The sequence below is a fragment of the Bombus vancouverensis genome, chromosome 13 (assembly GCF_051014615.1).
Source record: "Bombus vancouverensis nearcticus chromosome 13, iyBomVanc1_principal, whole genome shotgun sequence".
NCBI classification, from domain to species: Eukaryota; Metazoa; Arthropoda; class Insecta; order Hymenoptera; family Apidae; genus Bombus; species Bombus vancouverensis.
Genome location: NC_134923.1, coordinates 12,259,700 through 12,278,559, shown reverse-complemented (window position 1 = coordinate 12,278,559; position 18,860 = coordinate 12,259,700). Strand labels below are relative to the sequence as shown.

The following is an 18,860-nucleotide window of genomic DNA, read 5'->3' as shown; positions in this document are numbered from 1 at the left end:
TTACAAGCTTAAAGAACCGACTTTACCGACTTTGAGAAATCGATTTGATCGGTTCGTAGTATCCTCTTAAACGTAGACACGGTGATCGTAAAAGTCAAATTCTTCGTGCTTTGCTAATTAAAGTACATCTTGACGGAAATAGGCGAGTGTCCACGCATTTCCGAGCACCGTGCGGTGTGCATATAGCACGTATATCTCTGTATCGTTGTTCGTTGGTGCAGGGCGAAAGGTGCAAAGGTAGCCCCACTTTTTTCGCATTCGCGTTTTCTTCGTATTACCTGGAACTCTGAGGTGTATTTTCTCCACCCTCCTACGTGAACACCGACTCTCTAACACTGCCGTGTTCCAACCTAGTTCCCCTTCTTTGGTTTTAAGGCCGCCCACACATTGCTGCAAACGTGACTGAGGTGCGCGCGCACACACTCACCCACACATGGCCAAACGCGCGAATCACGAACGAGCGCACGAGCACCCTGCTAGCCGATTTCCGTGCACGCGCACACATCCGTGTGCAAGCACAAGCGCAGAGCAACCTTTCCTCTCCCTCTGGCCGTGTCGCTCCGTTTCCGTCTAACGCAAGGCACGCTGGAAAATCAATATAGGGAAACCAGGAAGCGACGGCAGGGCGTCGACAGCAACCTCCGTGCAGGCTCCGTCACTGTACCACCCCTATTCCACTTGTTACCCCTCTGCTTCTCCTCTTAACTTTGCTTATCCATTTACCTATACATTCCTTTTCTTCCCTTTTTACCCTCTACTTTAGCTTCGATCGGTTAGTGTTTTTAGGTTATGTTTTTGTTTTCTTCCGTACGTTTCGCGAGACCAGTACAGAGATGTTATTTAACGAGCGATATCGCGGTCAGTTTATCGCCTAGACGCAAATCTTGAGAAATATAGAACACCTGATTTCATATTCTCCGAAAAAATAACGATTATTAAGAATACGTAGATCCTGCTAATTACGATAAGAACGCGTCACTGTGAATCTATGAAATTTTTATGAGAATTGTTCTAGTTCTAGCACGTTAATAGAACGTAGATACGATATAATGGGAGAGAGAGAGAGAGTCGCGTGTCGTGAAAGAAACGAAAAAGGGAACGATACGGAGTGTTAGTCGATTCGTTTCGATTGAAGAGCGAAAGCAAATATCGTTTCGCGACTAGCGTGGAACGTTAATTTTTCTAATCTGTTCGTGTTTAAAGTTCGCTCTAACGATTGAACCGGAGAACAAAGAGAATGCGCCACGGCCGCGCAGCAGTTTGTCGCAGACGGAGCAGATTCGAACTAGGATTCTGCGCTATACGATCGCAGGGTGTGTACTCGCGACAACGTTGGCCTACTTCCAATGATTACGACCCGCAAAATGCTGCCACGTCCTTCGTCTTATGCCGCGCTAGCTCCTTCCTATCGAATTTAATTACTCGTTACCATAAATACGACCGAACGATATCATCTCCTGCGTAACTTAAATATAAATCGCTGCTAAGATGTACAAGTTGGCCTCGTCGTTCCCTCCGAGACAAGGATGCTGCGAGCCAACGAACAAAGAGTCGTCGTAGAGGCAGGGCAAGGACGACGACGACGCTCTTGCGTGGAGAATTTCGGAGCGTTCGGAAGAAGAGAGAAAGATCACGCAAGGGGGTGGGTTTTATAAAGGGAGAGAAGCGTGAAAGGGATTGTTAGCGAGTGTATACGCGCGTGCACGTATTCAAACGCGTATACATCTTCGACTCCGCCATTTCCGTGCATCCCGCCGGTCTAGACGCGACCGTTCTCGCGGCCGTTGTTCTACGCGTGTTTTGTACTCGTGCAATCTCTTTTTCTTTCGCTCGACGAACCAGACGCGCGTAATTCGCCGCGCCCCGACGCCTCCTATCCTCTAAAACGCGCTCTTCTTTTTCTCGAACGCGCGCGACGCGACTATATTCCACCTGGACGACGCGCGAAAGCGCGTAACCCCTTCCTCGCTTCTGTCTTCCTCGGGATATCCATTAGACCGCGTGCACCCATGTAAGAAACAATTATCGCTTTGTTACGTCGGAGACGAAACGCAGACCGTGTTCAACCGACAGAGAATCCTCGCAACGAATGAGAACGCGATACAGAGCGTCCAAGCACCTGCTATATCGCCGATATCGACAGAAACAACGTTGAAATTCGGAGACTGTGTCGTTCAGCGAAGGAAACTGGATCCTTGCTACTAAGCAGAATTTGGCCGTCGACGCTTTTAAGTAAAATCTCGATAATCGACGCTTCGAAGGAAAAGTTTGAGAATCGAAGGTTCCGCGTAAAATATTAACCGATGTCGCTAGAACTGGAGCGATCGATGCTATTGATCAAATTTTGGCTGAAAATCCACGCTGTCGATCGAAATTTCGTATTCGAATAGACCAGAGCGAGCGAGCGAGGCGGCGAGGCACGAGCTCGGTGTAACCTGGATCCCGAGGCATGTGCGGAAGAAACGATTCCAGCGGCCTGTCGCGAACTAGGTCACCGTCGGTGGAAACGGGCTGAGCAGAGGTGCGGCAGAGCGCGCTACGCCACCGCATGGCATGGCACGGCAGGGCACGGTAAGACGAAGCGAGACACGCCAAGGAACACCACAGCCTTCCAAGAGAGAAAGAGAGAAAAAGGGGGATTCAAAAAGTGGAGGTAGGTAAAGAAGAGAAAAGAAGAAGCGATGAGAAGAGAAGAGGGAAAGGACGGGGTGGAAGCAGTCGATGGTGAGGGTAAATTGATGGCGACAGAAGGGCGGAAAAGGTAGAGCGCTGCCGTCGATGTTCGCTCTGTTCAGTGCGCGTCTGCTCGTCCTCGGCAATCTACACCCTCGTCCAGTTTCTGCTTAATTGCAAAATTACCATTTATCGACGAGATATATATATATATAAATATATATATGAACATGGCGTTTTTAGCCGATAAAGTGTGCAAGGTTAACCACGCTTTCTCTCCATCGTTCGATTCCGATACCTTTATACGAGCTTCTCGGTAACCGAGAACTCGCTAACTTTCTGCGCAATATCTAGATACGCGATTAATATTAACGTTTCAAAATACGGAGCTTATCTTCGTAAACGTATTTGTCGCAAACAGATAGCACGAAGAGAAACTCCTAATTTGGATTCGATCTTCGATCGTTTCTATTCTTAAGAGTATCGTTCCATTATTTTCGCAATTAAGATGTACATTTATTCTCTATCTCGAAAACACCGTGAATTTTTGATAACAACGAACGTAGAACGCTGGCTGACGAGACGCGTTAGTCAGTTTGGCGAGCGAAATAACGTTGTCGTTTCTACGGATCGGTCGAGAGTCGAGGACACGGTTTACAGGCGAAAGCTTCGATTCGAAAAAGCTACGTTCCGTGTTTTCGATGGTAACGACGGAGGAGTAACGGCGTAACGTCGGCCGTTGCGTTCGATAGCGGGTAGTTTCGCGCACACCCTCTGGCAGCGCCGCAGGGTCGCGCGCCTTGCAGTTTGCCGTATTTTATTACATAAGCTGCGAGCTTGTGTAACGCAACCGATCGATACGAGCTTCATAATTTTTCATCGTATCGGTCCTCTAAGTGCGCGCTCGCGAGCAGAAAGAAAGAAAGAAGTGGACTTGGCTGTGGATTCGGATTCGGCGAGTGGACAAAGAGAGTCGGTCGATGGTGCACGCGTGGATTCCGAGGAGGTCGCAACGGGCGGGACACCGTCGAGCTCTGGCTCGCGAAAAATCTATATCGCGCGAAACCGGACTGACCTATAAACCTCATACCGGGTCGGGTCACTCCGCACCGGCGCAGTCCCGAATTCAAATAGGAGGGATCTTAAATTGGGTTAACGTCCGGATATATTACCGCGTCACCGGAATTAGTCGAAAAAGATCGTCGTTGCGTCTTGGTTCGCGGATGCCAACCTAACTCGTGATGATTACATCCCGTTGCGTTGGCTATCGGTATAGCGCCTTTCGATATGGCGACCCGTAACGTTCTTGGTTTAGCGTTTGTTTCAAAGACGAATTGGCGAAAACTCTCGGCCACCACGCGACGCGATTAACGCTTTTAGCTAGAACGTGGCGTGTATCGAAGCTATCGACATTTCTGCGTACGATTCCATAGACGGGATTTTTATAAACCAGACGATTCCACGGGATTGCGTATTCCCAACCAACCCAAGCCCATCGACCGATTAACCGAAATCGTCTTTTATCGAGTTTCCCGCCTGTTCTGTTCTATCGGCGTGCACTTGGCGTACCAGATGTTACGCGTCTCCGCCTACATTTTGATACGCGTACTACGTCGTGATACCGGTTAAATACCAAAACACGAATAGACGCTGATACACGATTTCTTGGTTTCGTTGGCGCATAACACGGTTGCGAAACAATCGTGATAGCATGGAAGTACTTATGGAAGAATTATCAAGTAGATAGGGCCGGCGTTGCTTGCATTTTCGTTTCGTCAGAGTAGTACACGTGTTTCGTAACGATATATATATATATATAACGATATACGTACACGGACGCCGCTGTGTAACGGCACTGCGTCAAGGTAAAGTCAATAAAAAACTTTATCTTGTCGCGCGTTTAACGTTTTTCGAATCGACGCTGGCTTCGATCGGCTCGTTGGCCAAACTCGTGGTCGGAACTTGGCCTAGTTTTCCCGTGACCCTCGAACGCAAGATCCGCTGCCTGGTTTTAAGCAAAAGAGCCGCGGAGAATTTAGGGGAAAACGCACGCGTAAATCGGGCGCACGCGTAAATAGAGAGACGCAAGGCGTAATCGGTGCTCGTCTTCGATTGGTTTGCTGCTCTGGCTCTGGCTGGCCAGCCGGTCTACGAGCACGTGCCCCGATTCGCTTCCAAGGTGAATGACGACCGACGAGTTATCGGACTTCGAGCCCGAGTATTTTTTCACTCCGTTGCGTTCGACGAATCGCTTCGTTCGCGTATCGCCGTACATTGCCACATTGCCAGCTTAGCGTACAACCTCCTTTCGATCGACTACCCACAGCCAGCTTTTTTCTTATCGTCTATTTTACGGGTAGATACGGAGTACGGTAGCGGCGCTATTCCAATCACCTTCTAAACTTCCACTTAAATTCGCCTTAAAATTCTATCGTATACGGAATAATTCGACTCGTTGAATATTACGAGGCATCGTTACGGCGTTTAACGCGACAAGGAAAGAACGAGGAAACGTGGTGTATCTGGAACTCGGGAAGAAAAAATATCAACGATCCGAGAACGAAACGAAGCCTATGCTAGGGTTATTTTAATTAGCGAACAGGTATTATATAAGAACTGGTAAAATTAATGACGAAATATATGTTTCAATTACGGTAACCTACACGCGCTACTGGATTACGATAATTACATTTACGAATATTAACGCGTTAGTCAGACTTTTATCGAGTAAAAGTTACATCTGTGATAAAATATTATGGAAGAATAGAAATTCTATGATGCTATATTCTATATTCTATAGTATGCATAGTGGTGGAACTATTGGCGGTACATTTCGTCGTCGGAAAATTCGTAATCTAGTTTCACGAATTACAAAGCGAATTACTTAGCTGGTCACGATAGAAGAGAGACGATCATAGTGGAGGAAAGTGGACGTCCGAACGTCCCACGTACGTTCCTATATCCGACGATCGGATTATCGCGTGTGCATCTAGTTTTGCCCTTTAACGAACGACGTTTGTTTCAGCATCGATTTCGTTTCATCCGTTTCTATCCGTTTCATCGTGCGTAGGTATAGCTGGTTCGAACGCGCCCAATTGATAAACGCGGCAAAGGGATGATATTTTGATGAAAATACGACGTTATTACCTTTCGGTAAATATCAGCATATTTATACGATCGATCGCTAAAAACTGATCGAGCAGAAGTTTCCACGTAGAATACGGTCGATATCCAGAGCCGTAAAACAGACAGCACGAACGTACGGCGTTACGTACAACAAATGCATGTCACGCGTACTTATCGAGAACAATGTCGCGAAATACGCCAACACGAAGAATGAACGAATCGATCGTGACGAATGCAAATATACAGATAATTATACATATTCTTGAAGAAAGGAACCAATTCCAAAGCGTTTTCCGACCTACTTGAAACAATACCGCGAACCTCGATTTTAACTAGGTTTCGTATAAGTTGTAATTGGATTACGATGCCTGGTACAGATTAGGAGAACCTTCCTATACCAAACGACGGACCTAACGACGAACGAAATTAATCTTACACGCTATCCTTACGTTACGATATTTCGGCTTTTCGTTCGGCTATGGCCCGTTCTTCTCGTTTCTTTCTTTCCGTTTCGTTCGTTCGTACGTGATGTAGAAAACGCGAGTACAGAATTTATAAGTATCATAATGCATATAATTTAAATATAACCGTCGAAGAAGATGCGCGAAGGGTAATAGCTCGCATAACAGAATCCGCCATTTCTCCCGGATAGTATGCAGGTCTATTTTTGACAAGTGGCTAAAATAGCTGAGCTTAAACTTCTGCTAGACACTGTTTGAGCTGTTCGAGCTGCCACGCAGGAAAGGAATTAGGTCAGACATCAATAACAAAATAAGTACATCGGAAAAGTTCTTCTCTCCGTTTCTTTTTAAATACCGTAAATTCGATTTCAAAGTTACGTCAACGATGCGTTTGGTTGTTAGCCGATATTTTACGAGCGCTTTCGCGCATCGCGCGCCATTCTAACCTCTCACACCTTCGTACATTTCGCCGTTTCATCGTAGCTACGTTGGGCCAGCACGAACGACGAAACGAATCGAACAACTGAAGAAAGAACGAATTCTCGATCGTTGATAGGCGAAATCGACGAGAGTCGAGAATCGGAATAGGTTTAGACGAGGTTTAGGTCGGTTTCGAAGTAGATCGAACCACGTTTCGGAATGTTTCTCGAATTTCGAGGAACGAAACGTTCCGTTTAAGAACAACCATGTCGCACCGTTCACAGAGAGCGAACCGTTCAAACAGCCGTTGTACCGTCTAAATTTAAATGCATGTCTCGAAGCGGTTGCATAACCTGGCATCGAATGCGTGCACCAACGAAACTGCGGAAGCCAAAGCTACCGGTATATACTTTTTCGAGCGAACCATATACCGCTACGGTAACCTTTCTCGTAGGTGGTGAACGATCGATAACGGAATAAAAACTCCATTCGCTCTGGAATCGACAAGATCGCGCTCCCTCGTCGAACTTAAGACGCTCGACGATCCCGACAGAGACGTTGGATCGGCGTATTCTTAGGTCGAGTGTTACGGGTTAATCCCAAGTCGGATAATTTGGAGTAATTCGAAGTAAAAGAATAGAAGCCAAAGGAAAAGATAAAGATTCTAACCTGCTGAAACGGCGGCAGCTGTAGCAAATCTCTGTCCTCGGCGGTGGTAACTTCGAAGGTTGGCGCAGGTTGAGGCGGATACATGTTGCCTTTTCCGGGATACGAGGTGCTTCTTCGAAATTTCACGGGGCTGATGCAGGAGGGATGAGCCGCTGGTCCCGGATGACCGGGAAACGTAGGACTCGGTTTCCTGCCCTGTAGCCCGGCAGCTGCCGCGACCGCAGCAGCGGCGTGCAGGGACGAGTGCAGGGGAGGAAGATTCGGTACCGATCTGCCGCGATTCCAGGGCGAAAGGCCGGGACTCGCGACCGCCGCAGCTTGCGGCCCAGCGCTCCATTGTTGAGGCGCTTGCGGGCCACCGGACCAAGCCGCGTAACCTTTGCCAGGTAGGTAAACTCCCGGATGCGACGTGGCTGTAGGTTGTTGTTGATGCTGCTGTTGCTGCTGCTGCTGTTGTTGTTGCGGCGGTTGCTGCTGTTGTTGCTGCTGCTGCTGTTGCTGTTGTTGCTGCTGCTGTTGCTGTTGTTGAGCGGACGAGACCTGAAGTCCGTGTCTCGTAGTTGCAGCGGTCGCGTTACCGTGCTGTTGCGGGAAATTGTGACTAGCTGTGATAGCGCGACGCGTTCCAGCCGAAACGGTTGGACCGGTACCAGCGAACAACCCGGTCGGACCACCGGTCGGAAAGTTCTGAAACGCTGCGATGGATCCGTTGACCGGTAACGCGTGAAGACCGGTGTCGTCCGGAGCGGATGACCACAAGCTCGGCACTCTGGCCGCTTCGGAGAAACTCTGAAGCGCCGAGCTGGTGCTACAGGCGATCTCTTTCTCTGTAGAGGAGGGCGTCGTCGGCGTGATAGCGATACTCTCGACCTCGACCGCGTCTTTCGCCTTTTCTAGTCCAGCGACGGCCTCCAGGCCAGTACTGGGCGATAGCGGCGCTGCTTTGCCACTCGCTTGTTTCTCGATCAACAGATCGTCCTGCATCGTTGATGTCGTTACGGTTACACCGGGACTCGCGGTATTGCTACCGATCGAAGATTTCGTCGTGCTGGACAAACTATTGGAGAAGAGGCTGGTCGCGCTAAAGTCCCCCATAAATCGCCAGGGTTCCAAGATCCACGAGTATCCTGTCGATCGTATCGAGGTCCCTTTCGCCGACCAACTCCTTTTGGATCCCCCTGTCGAACAATACGGATTCTTTTAGAATCTGTGTTTGCCGATTCGCTTTCGAAAATTCGCCCTGTGATTCGAGATAAATCGAGTCGTTGGCTGTCGGCACGGACGTCGTCGACCACCCGTCGACCAGAGCTCGCGAGACAACTATCGATCCACGGCGTACGCGTAAAAACACCCACGAAGCCCGGAAGCTGTGCGAACTACACCGATATTTGGCTTCTCTTATTTTCGCCGTTTTCCTCGATTCCTTCCTTCCTGCTCTTTCCCTCTTTTTTTCTTTTTTTTTTTTTTTTCTTGCACACGACAGTTCGCCAAATAACGTGGAAACCGAGCTAAACTACGACAAAGACGCGTCGCGCCCGTGTAATTTCCCAGCAACTTTGCTTCCGTAGCATTCTGCTAGTTATCGAACGACCGCCCGCTCGATGAGATGACCATCGTCGTTCGCGCGAAACTACCGTCCATACGACGTTTGTTCGTTCGTTGGTGTCTAACGTCTTTTTCCGGTATTTTTCAGCCGCTTCCGGCGTGCATAATTTACCCTTTTCACGAATGTACGACGAATTTATCCAGTTGGAATTCTCCCAAGTATACGCGCGAAGCAACGCGACCTTCCGTCTTGCAGTGCGACTATTTGTCGATTCCTTCAGCCGCGTTTCACACATACACGCTCACCCATAGAGGCACGCACACACACTCCACCGTAGTACTACGCGAAACGAGGCCGGGATCGTGGTCGTGATCGTCGTGGTCGTCGTGGTCGTCGTGGTCGTCGTTGATCGTTGCGTATCGTGTACGCGGCACACTGCGAATACGCGTTTTATCACTAAACACAGAATCTCGGCAATAAGGATAGACGATCGTTTCGATTCGTTCAGCGTCGAAATTCACCGCGCGAGAAGCAGCGCGCGTATCGCTGTTCGACACACTCGCGTCCTCGTTAATCGCGACTATTCTTCCGATTACCGATCGCTCGACCCAGTCGTCGAGCGACTCGCGACGCACGACTCACGACGTACGGCCACTGTGCGTATCGCGCGCCAGGGAGATCTCCGCTAGTTCCACGGTTCCCCGGTTCCACGATTCCCCGGTTCCACGGTTCCCCGGTTCCACGATTCCCCGGTTCCACGGTTCCGCGCTCGTTTGACTCCAATACTATCGCCGAATCGGACCAACTTGTTTCCTTCTCGCCAACCCTTTCTTCTTTTCGTCTTCTTCACCGTGATTCCGCGCGTCCTATCGACGATACGGCCCGAACTTACCGTCGTCTCGGCTTGTCTTCGTTCGAGCTAGCGCTGCTTCTCATTGGCAATTCGAGTACTATGATCACTCGCGGTTTATCGTTTGCCCACGGCACTGCTTCTGTTCGTTCACGTGTCACGATCTTCTACAACGATAAGACGTCGTCGTCGTCTTCGTAGCCGACGATTCTACGCAAACAGAGCCTCGAGTTTTCCGGCCCTCGTCGTCGTCGTCGTCGTCGATTCGATCGATCTCTAATCGGACAGCAGCCAGCTGTTGGTTACTCGCGTTCCCTGGCTGCGCTCGACGGAGCACTCGATCGGAGGCCAGCCGAGCGCGATTCGACGACGCAGCTTGGTGGCTCTGCGTCGCGCGTAACACGATTCGTGCGTGGTGCCGACTTTTGGAACACTGTGGCCGTGCTGCGGCCCACACCATGCCAGCCGTAGTCTCTCCGCGTAGCCGTCCGCTCGGCGATCTTCGGCCGCCGCTTCGTCCTCGTCCTCGTCCTCGTCGACGTCGTCGTCGCTACGTCGCTGCTGCGTCGCGCGGCGACGTCGCTCACGCACGCGCGTTCACGTTCGCCTTCGAGCTGCTGCCGCCGCCGCCGCCGCCGCCGCAGCCGCCGCTTCCACCGCCTTCGCCGCTACCACTTCCACTATCGTTTCTACCGTCGCCATCGACTCCACCACCGCTACCGAGGTCGCCAACGAAAACCATCCTCGTCGTTGTTCGTCCGATCCTTTTCATCTACCCTCCGTTTCTTTCCACCGCACCATACACTAGGCTTCTCGGCCTCCCCCGTGAATTCACCTGAATTTTCAAATACCTGCTCGACGCGAGCGCCTTGGTTCCTCCCCTTCCTCTGTTATCTTTCTCTTCAACTTACCTTTCCGCCTTCAGTCGCGGAACGTGCCTGTGTACTTACCGACAGAGATAAATAACCCGACTGTTGTAACATATCATATCACTGTACATTTGCAACATTCATTCGTTGATTTAAGGTTAAGCGCGTCTAACCATGAACGATATAAGTGCGCGTTCTAAGACTCGTTCGAAATTCTTTTACTCCGCCTAATAAAACGAGAACGTTTCGTCCCTCCAACGAATTGTAATCTTTATCGATGAAACGGGGATCTTATTATTCGTCGATTAGAATTCAGCCAATCGGAATAGACCGCTGATAATGGCGATAATGTTGTTATCAAACTATCGACAACGTATTATATTATAATATCTGCTCACAAAAATTGGATGACAGATAGGAGACGCCATAGATGGATAAAAATTTACCGATAACTCGTTTGAATTTTGTTACATTTTACCTTAAAAGCAGAAATGCCGAAATCCCGCTCAAAACTAAAGTACATTGATAAACGTGCTACGTGACAGTAGATGGAGCAACTGACTGCGCTGAGTCAGTCAGCTTGACGTTTCGATTGAAGGCGAGTAACGATCGAGAAACAGAAAGAGAAATAAAGGAGAGGAGAGAAGGAAGAAGAGATAATCGTATCTTACCTTTACTTTACTTTATTCGCCAAAATGAACAGACTTTTTGGTCGACCTAAAACGAAAGAACCACCGCCGAGTCTCACCGACTGTATCGCCGGGGTATGTGTTCGTTTTCGTTGCATCGTTAAAGAGGTTACGTTACTATCTACACAATTTGTACGTTTATAACACATAATTAACGTTTATGGCTGTAATAGGTCGATAGCAGGGCGGATACTGCGGAGAAGAAGATAGCAAAATTGGACGCGGAATTGAAGAAATACAAAGATCAAATGGTTAAAATGAGAGAAGGACCCGCGAAGAATGCGGTTAAGGCTAAGGCATTACGCATCCTGAAGCAGCGTAAGATGTATGAAACACAGGTGGACAATTTGCGTCAACAGGCCTTTAACATGGAACAGGCAAATTATGCTACCCAAACGCTAAAAGATACTCAGGCAACTGTAGTTGCCATGAAAGAAGGAGTTAAACAAATGCAAAAAGAGTTTAAAAATATCAATATAGATCAGATCGAGGTATTTTCAGAACAACTTCCTGTTTATTGTATCTCTTTCCTTTTTTTTTTTTTCGCTAACTTGCGACGATAAGTTAATGCGCATCTTAGGATCTCCAAGACGACTTGTCCGATATGTTGGAACAAGCGGATGAAGTCCAAGAAGCGTTGGGTCGCAGTTACGGCATGCCGGATATAGACGAGGATGAACTAGCCGCCGAATTAGAAGCTCTCGGAGACGATTTAGCCATCGACGAAGATACCAGTTTCTTAGACGATGCGATCAAGGCACCTAGCGCTCCTGACAAAGAACCTGGCGCCAGCTCAGTCAGAAATAAGGTTCGTGCTCTCTATTCTATCGTTCGGAGAAATATTAGGAAACATTTTATTTAAAAATTGCATCAAACGAGAATTTTTTCATTCCAGGATGGCGTATTGGTGGACGAATTTGGTTTGCCGCAGATACCAGCTAGTTAAGATGTCGTTTCGTAAAAACATCGACCGATATAAGTAAATATTATGTATATGGGTATATCCAAAGATGATTGGTTCTTGAACGACTTTCGACTTTCAGAAGCTTTTGCTACGTACATATGTAGTACACAGACAACGTACTAAGTATTCCGAATTTCTCTAAATCTATGGATATAAACTCGCGCAAATTGTACATTTTCGATGAACGGAACGTAATTTCGTTGTTGCTAATAGATATGCTATGTTAATATATTTTTATTGCTTTCTGTTCATGTTGTTAATGTATAGATCAAGTTAAATAAAATTGTCTAATCTAAGAATTTAAACGATCTGTAACCGAGAAATATTCTTCTGAGTTTGGCTTTGCACTTCTGTGTACTGCATAATTAAGTTTGAGATTACCTCTTTACTATCAATGAAATGCGTTTCTTCAAAACCGCATACTTGCGTGTAGTGATACACATGTGCCTGCAACATAAACATAACATCTACAAGCTTACTTTATAAGTTTCGTGTTTGTATATACAGGGTGAACCGATAACTTTGACCGCCTTAATTATTTTCTTTTATTTACAAAAGTTATATGGTTGGCTATAATTTTTTAAGATTTCAACAATTTATAATTCAAAATCATTTCTGATACCGAAGGTCCACCCTGTATATGTATGCGTGCTCGTTTTAACGTTACCTTCCTTCTATACAGTCTAGTAAACTGTTCTATTATGTTTTTAAATAACGATATCATCGAGGAAGAGTTTAAAAGACTCAACAAAGAGGTTGAGTGCCCAGCTGGAGGTACAGAACACAAACCTATTTTCATAGCTTCGTTGCTCCACTCTGTGAACGTAACTTTTTTCCGAAATCTGGAAATTCAAATATAATATCGCATACAATGATTTCCAAGTGCATATAAAAAAGTGCATTATCGACAAATTACACGAGATATTTACCTCTCGATGTTTCGTTTTAAATCGTTTACAGGGCAGTTTCCTCTAGCGATATGTGCAGCGCTTAAAATCATAGAACCTGATCGTAGCGGGTCTATTTTAATCAATTGATTATTTCGTGACCATGCATTGGTAAATATTTCATCTATTAGCCTTAAAGAACATATATAGATTACGTTTTTATAATCTCATACAATAATATCATAAGCTAATATGTACTTTGTTTCTCGCATATTGCACATCGTCGGCGCTGATAATGCTAATGGACTAACGCTGCTAAATATATAATGTAATTTTGGGTACGGTACAAGATTCGTCGCTATTTCGTTCATATCCATATTTAAATTGCCAGGGAACCTAGATCCGCTAAAAAACGTGACTATTTTCATAAGATTTACTTGTTATGAATAAAAATTTGTGAAATTATTCTAATTACCTTGTTAAATGAAGAAGCATATTTGCAACAATGCTGTTCATATCTTGAAATGGTTTACACGAGATGTTATAGTTTATCTGATCTATGTTACTTTTTATTTTCAATTGTGCATTGCATATATCCAAAAGGGATTCGTTTTCAATAGGAAATACACAAGTCGCATAATCTATAAGCTCTCGAGTTGACAACAATACATTATATGGAGCTGTAACAACATCTTGCATAACAATTGGGTATACGCAAGATACTAGTCTGTAATGATAACAATAACAACTACTAAAAAGTTAATAAAATAACGCTAGTAATAATAAAAATCATAATGATAATGATGATGTCAAATATTATTCTTCGTTGTAATCAAAATAATCTTAAAGAGACATTTATATATTTTATACCTATCTACAGTAGGATAATTATTGGCCAGTAGCTTTAGAACAGCTGTTCCTAATCCAGAACCAGTACCACCTCCAAGAGAATGCATTATTAGAAAACCATGTAACCTAGAACATTCTTCTGCCATACGTCTGATAGTATCTTCTAATTTATCATGATACTCTGTACCATAGGTATGATAACCTACAGCCCTACAAAATATATCTGTAATATTTGTTTTGTCCAAGAATATACCAAGGTAATCGAAGAAAGCAAAAGATAAATACCAATTATTCGCAGATCCTGGATAATTTGTTACAATGGAAGTCTGATCAAACAAGTCACGCACAGGTCCTTTCCTTAACCCTCCTATGACACTATCCTCCATATCTATCAATATTGCCTACATACCAAGAAATCCACGGTGTAAATCTTTTTAACCATTCGTCTGACTTTTCTGTAATTGTGTAGCAATAACATAACATAAATATTATACCCTAGCTTTGACTTTAGCTCGTTTTAAGTCGGTTATACTTTTAAAGCATAAATTGCGTGTATTCTCAGGTATAACAAAGAAACTATCAAACGCATCAGACAAATCGCTCATATCTTTAATGTGGCTTCGTTGCGTTTTAAGTAAATTCATCCCAGTATTTGTTGTTTGTATACCGTACTCGTGTAACGCCAAAGGCCAAAATGCTGAACCAATTTGATTTCCACATTGTCCAACTGAAATCAATGTAAATAAATATAGTATTTAGTTTCAATATATGCTATTTCTTGAAATCCATTTATACGACGTTCACAATTTATCACAAACGTAATATCACTCGATATATACCTTGTACCGAAATGAATTGACTCATTAAAAGTCTGTCCAAGGTACTTGAATTCGGACGTTAAATTCTCTTCGTATTTGGCATACTGTGATATTTTCGAATTATACGGTAAACTCGCGCGATTTTCAATTTGACGAAGTGAAGATTAGATTAGAAAGAATAGCATCGATATTTGAATCAGTGTTATCGAAAGTCGCTTCTTTCGATTTTGAAATTTCAAACGAACACTTACGGATAAATTCAGTATTGTTCCATCCTGTAGAACCAGATAGTACTTATAGATTAAGGTTAAAATATTGGTTATCTTTTTGCTCGATTATAAAATGGACAACGGAATAGTAAACCCGTTAAGTGCAGTTATTTTTTTACTTATTTTTCATTGTGTGTACACAGAATCACCATCAACTACGGAATCAAGTAAGCCATATTAACTTATAATACCGTAACCTATAAAATGTGTATTATAAAATATACTGACTTTGATGACAAAGGATACGGATGAAAATTGAGTTAAGAAAATTGAGAAAAGTGAGAAAAGTTAATTTTGTTCTGTTTTTATGTCATAGCAACATCCGTATATTTATAACAGTTTTTCACTGAACAATTCAATTTTGTTTTATTCGTCTCATGAAAACGTTAACAATTGTTATTTGTTGGCGTTCTGCTTTTTACGTTATAAAAAATATTTAATTTTGAAAGCCTTTTATTTTGCTCATATTTTACTTATATTTTGTTGATAAGAATAAATTCTAAAGAGATACCTAGGCTTTTATTTGTTTAATTTTCTTTATTTGACCTTTCTAGTACACTTTTTAAAGCCAGGAGATGTTATTGAAAATAACAAGCCTGGATTACAAACTTTCTGTCATAGTGCCAAACCAAAACATGTGAGATATATGTGGGGAAGTTTAACAGTAAGAAATAAGTTTGGAATTCATGTAAAACATGTATCTACATCTCTATGATGTTACATTTAGTTGTATTTTATACGTTATAGATCTACTTAAGAACAAATATAGAAAACTATGACCTTTACAATGGGAAAACTCCTGAAGAAGTAATGCAAATGCACGATGACAATCATAGGTCCTGGAATTTTAATATATTTAGCATACAGAAGAATAAAAAATTCAAAATTAATCCTTTCGAAGATGTATGTATTGGTATATATGTGCATCCCTCCAATTTGCACAAATATACAGTGAGCATGATAGAAACACGTGAGTGTGTCAAAGCAAAGAAATATTTTGTGGTATAAATGAAAGGCGCTTAAATTCTTGTATAAACAGGTACCGATAGCTCCATATTAATAATGATGATGGCAGGCGCTGCATTATTTTTGGGCGCTTATAATCTCAGTAAAAATACTCTATTTTATTATTTGATCAGTATAATGCTTGGAATCACCACCTCGATTATAATTTTAGTGTACTTCATTAGTAAATTTTTACTAAAGGTAAATAGCTTTTGTACAAGTTTTATTCACACGTGTAGCTTGCTACGTCGCATTTTTAAAAATTAATGTCTATACACAATTTAAGGGTAAGATGATGTATATCACGGTCCTCACTGGTTGGACAATGAGTTTTTATCTATTTCAAATGTTATGGGAAAATACCCAACTAATCATCGTGCAGTATAGGGAATGGGTGGCGTGGTACATTTTAATCACGTCTGTCATCAGTTTTGTCATTTCTTATCGGTTTGGTCCAATTACGAATGTTAGGACGAAAAGACTTATACAGTGGTTCTTGCAGGTTTGTAGACTAATGCGTTTGAAAAAATTAACGGTTCAAAGTTCGCTTGTTCTCATTTAATGTTCTTCTTTTCGTTTACTTAGATAATAGGATTGATTACCATGTATTATAGCAGTTATTTACGCGAAGCATCAGCCTTTTTTTGTATCTTAATTCTCTTACTTTATAAGTCTCCTACTGTATTAACTCAAAAAGGCAGAACTTACTGGTAAGTTATTCGATGATATCAGCGTTATTAAGCTTTTTAGCAAGCTTGCTTCAGTGTTTGCTTTCAGTGTTACTCATATTGCTTCTTTATCTAATCGTTCGTTTCTTATATCTATATTTTCAATGTTACAATTAAAAATGTCTGTTAACTCCCCGTGGACAAGCATATTTTTTGCAGCTTTCATGGGCAATCTGGGTCATTATGTCCATAACTTTACTGTTCTACTGTTTTACTGTTCTTGACTTTCAAAAAAATCTGAACAAAATTTTGTGATGTTTATCAAAACCACTAGTTTAGTACATAATAGCTTTTTCAGTCGAACGTTTAAAGGATTACTTAGCAAAAATCGAAATTCGCAAAAAGGTTTATAAAAAGATGGGAATTTATTAAAAAATAAATATTTGTACAATATACAGATATAAAAAAAAGTGATTGCATGACTTTGAACCTCTTGTGGTGATCTCTTAGAAAACTATATGTACATTTGCGATGAGTTTAAGAAGTATAATATACTTTAAAACTTGAATTTGGAGGAGTTTTGGAACAACAATGTAGAAAAAAGCCGGTATATTTATTGCAAAATGTTACTTCAAATGTACTGATAGAGGGCAATCTCACCTTTTCCTATATATATTAATGGCAGTCGATCTTGGTTTGCGAGATATTTGTGAAAAACTGTTGTTACTACTACTACGGTGAATTCTGAATATAATTATGTGTCTGTGTCAGCATTGGATGCCGGTCGCTATACGCAGCACTAATACTTACACTCTGATATACAATTTCATTTGTATTACAGCAATCATACAAGGCGAAAAAAAAGAAAGCTTCCATGGTAGTAGGAGAGCAAGAAAAGAAAGAATTATTTACTTTCTAAACTATTGATCTGCTTCGGAACAAAGTGATTCGCACCAAATTCTTGTTGGTTTTAAAGACCCATTTACTTCTTATTTTTTTTATGTATTCTCCCTTCCCTTCGAAGACATTCAAAAGTGAAATTTCACCTCAGCCACGAACGACCCAGGTTGTCCACTGTGGGTTGATATCAATTATAATTGCTATTCCGCTCATATTCTACTTATTGTTAATATTTTAATTTGTGTTAATAAATCGTTCTATATTACTTCGTAGCATTTTGTTATTTCGGTTAAAAGGACACATAAAATAAAGGTCAATTAGACTATCTCACCTATTCCATTTTTATCACTTTTAATTGTTTGATAAATATTCGATAAATATTTTGAATGCATTTTCATTATACTTATCGAAGCTAGAGTTTGATATGAATAGCGATCTTTGATAATTGCTAATAGCGATAGACAGTAGTGTGTAACCGTAACAAGAATAGTAAGAATAGTAGTAGCGATAGCGATGGTAATAATAACGACAGCATTAGTATTATCGTTTAGAAAAGCAACACCGTATGTTACATGTATACACCTGTTCGAAATCAGGATGAACATGTTTCCTGAGAGAAGAAAGTTATTGACAGAAGACCAGTATCGTGAAGAAGGAATAAGAGAAACGAACAAAGCGTTGAACGAGCTAAAAGAATATTGCGTTAGTCCTAAATGTAATCCATGGAAAACGACTTTAATATTAAAAGATCCGATAAGGTTATTATATTATGTATTAGTTAAAAGCTGGTGTGCGTTTACGAAGATTAATCGTGATGCAGTCGCGATAATATATTCGCGAATGTAACGTAATTTAACACACGTGCTTCTAGGTTTGCCAGGTTTATGGAAGGTGAATCACATTTATCCGAAGGCGAGTCTCGGGAACACGACGCAGAGATCACAAGAATTATAGAGGAATGTGAATATACGGATGATGAGGATGATACGCTATAAAATGTACATAGGAGTCATTTATTTCGGTAAAAGAACGACCAACGAGTACAAAAACCTTGTACACCGTTCATTACGGAAACTTTTCAAGTACAAAATTTTTTACTCTGAAATATTGTACTTACTAATTTACTATATAACTAGAGATTGCATATTTTTTTATTATATCGATTGCGTGGTTGTGAAATAAAGTTGTTAATTATGA

General features: G+C 42.9%; 4 protein-coding genes across 5 annotated transcripts in view; 2 read left to right on the top strand and 2 right to left on the bottom strand.

Moving 5' to 3' along the window:
• The window catches only part of orb2 (cytoplasmic polyadenylation element-binding protein orb2), a 69,986-nt gene extending 59,628 nt beyond the window's left edge, over positions 1-10,358 (bottom strand). The window contains exons 1-2 of one of the 2 annotated variants that reach the window (XM_076623686.1): positions 9,067-10,358; positions 7,350-8,527 (exon numbers count right to left, since the gene is read on the bottom strand). In XM_076623686.1, the coding sequence (XP_076479801.1) occupies positions 7,350-8,527; positions 9,067-9,190 (1,302 nt within the window). In that variant the 5' untranslated portion in view covers positions 9,191-10,358. The remainder of the gene's footprint in view (positions 1-7,349; positions 8,528-9,066) is intronic. The other variant, XM_033342263.2, reaches the window with a different exon arrangement.
• Positions 10,359-10,675: 317 nt separating this feature from the next.
• Positions 10,676-14,768, top strand: Vps60 (vacuolar protein sorting 60). The gene is made up of 4 exons (XM_033342287.2): positions 10,676-11,378; positions 11,477-11,794; positions 11,884-12,111; positions 12,199-14,768. Exons 1-4 carry the CDS (start codon positions 11,310-11,312, stop codon positions 12,247-12,249), a joined length of 666 nt encoding a protein of 221 aa, XP_033198178.1. The 5' UTR covers positions 10,676-11,309; the 3' UTR covers positions 12,250-14,768.
• LOC117161077 (tubulin epsilon chain) lies at positions 11,830-14,967 on the bottom strand. The gene is made up of 9 exons (XM_033342299.2): positions 14,843-14,967; positions 14,498-14,730; positions 14,289-14,404; positions 14,025-14,213; positions 13,630-13,881; positions 13,413-13,559; positions 13,197-13,346; positions 12,935-13,109; positions 11,830-12,714 (listed from the first exon to the last, which is right to left on the bottom strand). The coding sequence occupies exons 1-9, from the start codon at positions 14,865-14,867 to the stop codon at positions 12,568-12,570; spliced, it is 1,434 nt and encodes a 477-aa protein (XP_033198190.2). The 5' UTR covers positions 14,868-14,967; the 3' UTR covers positions 11,830-12,567.
• Positions 14,968-15,122: 155 nt separating this feature from the next.
• Positions 15,123-18,860, top strand: Nemp (Nuclear envelope integral membrane protein). Its single transcript, XM_033342275.2, has 8 exons — positions 15,123-15,257; positions 15,645-15,754; positions 15,838-16,060; positions 16,130-16,296; positions 16,382-16,597; positions 16,681-16,805; positions 18,260-18,421; positions 18,535-18,860. The coding sequence occupies exons 1-8, from the start codon at positions 15,164-15,166 to the stop codon at positions 18,656-18,658; spliced, it is 1,221 nt and encodes a 406-aa protein (XP_033198166.2). The 5' UTR covers positions 15,123-15,163; the 3' UTR covers positions 18,659-18,860.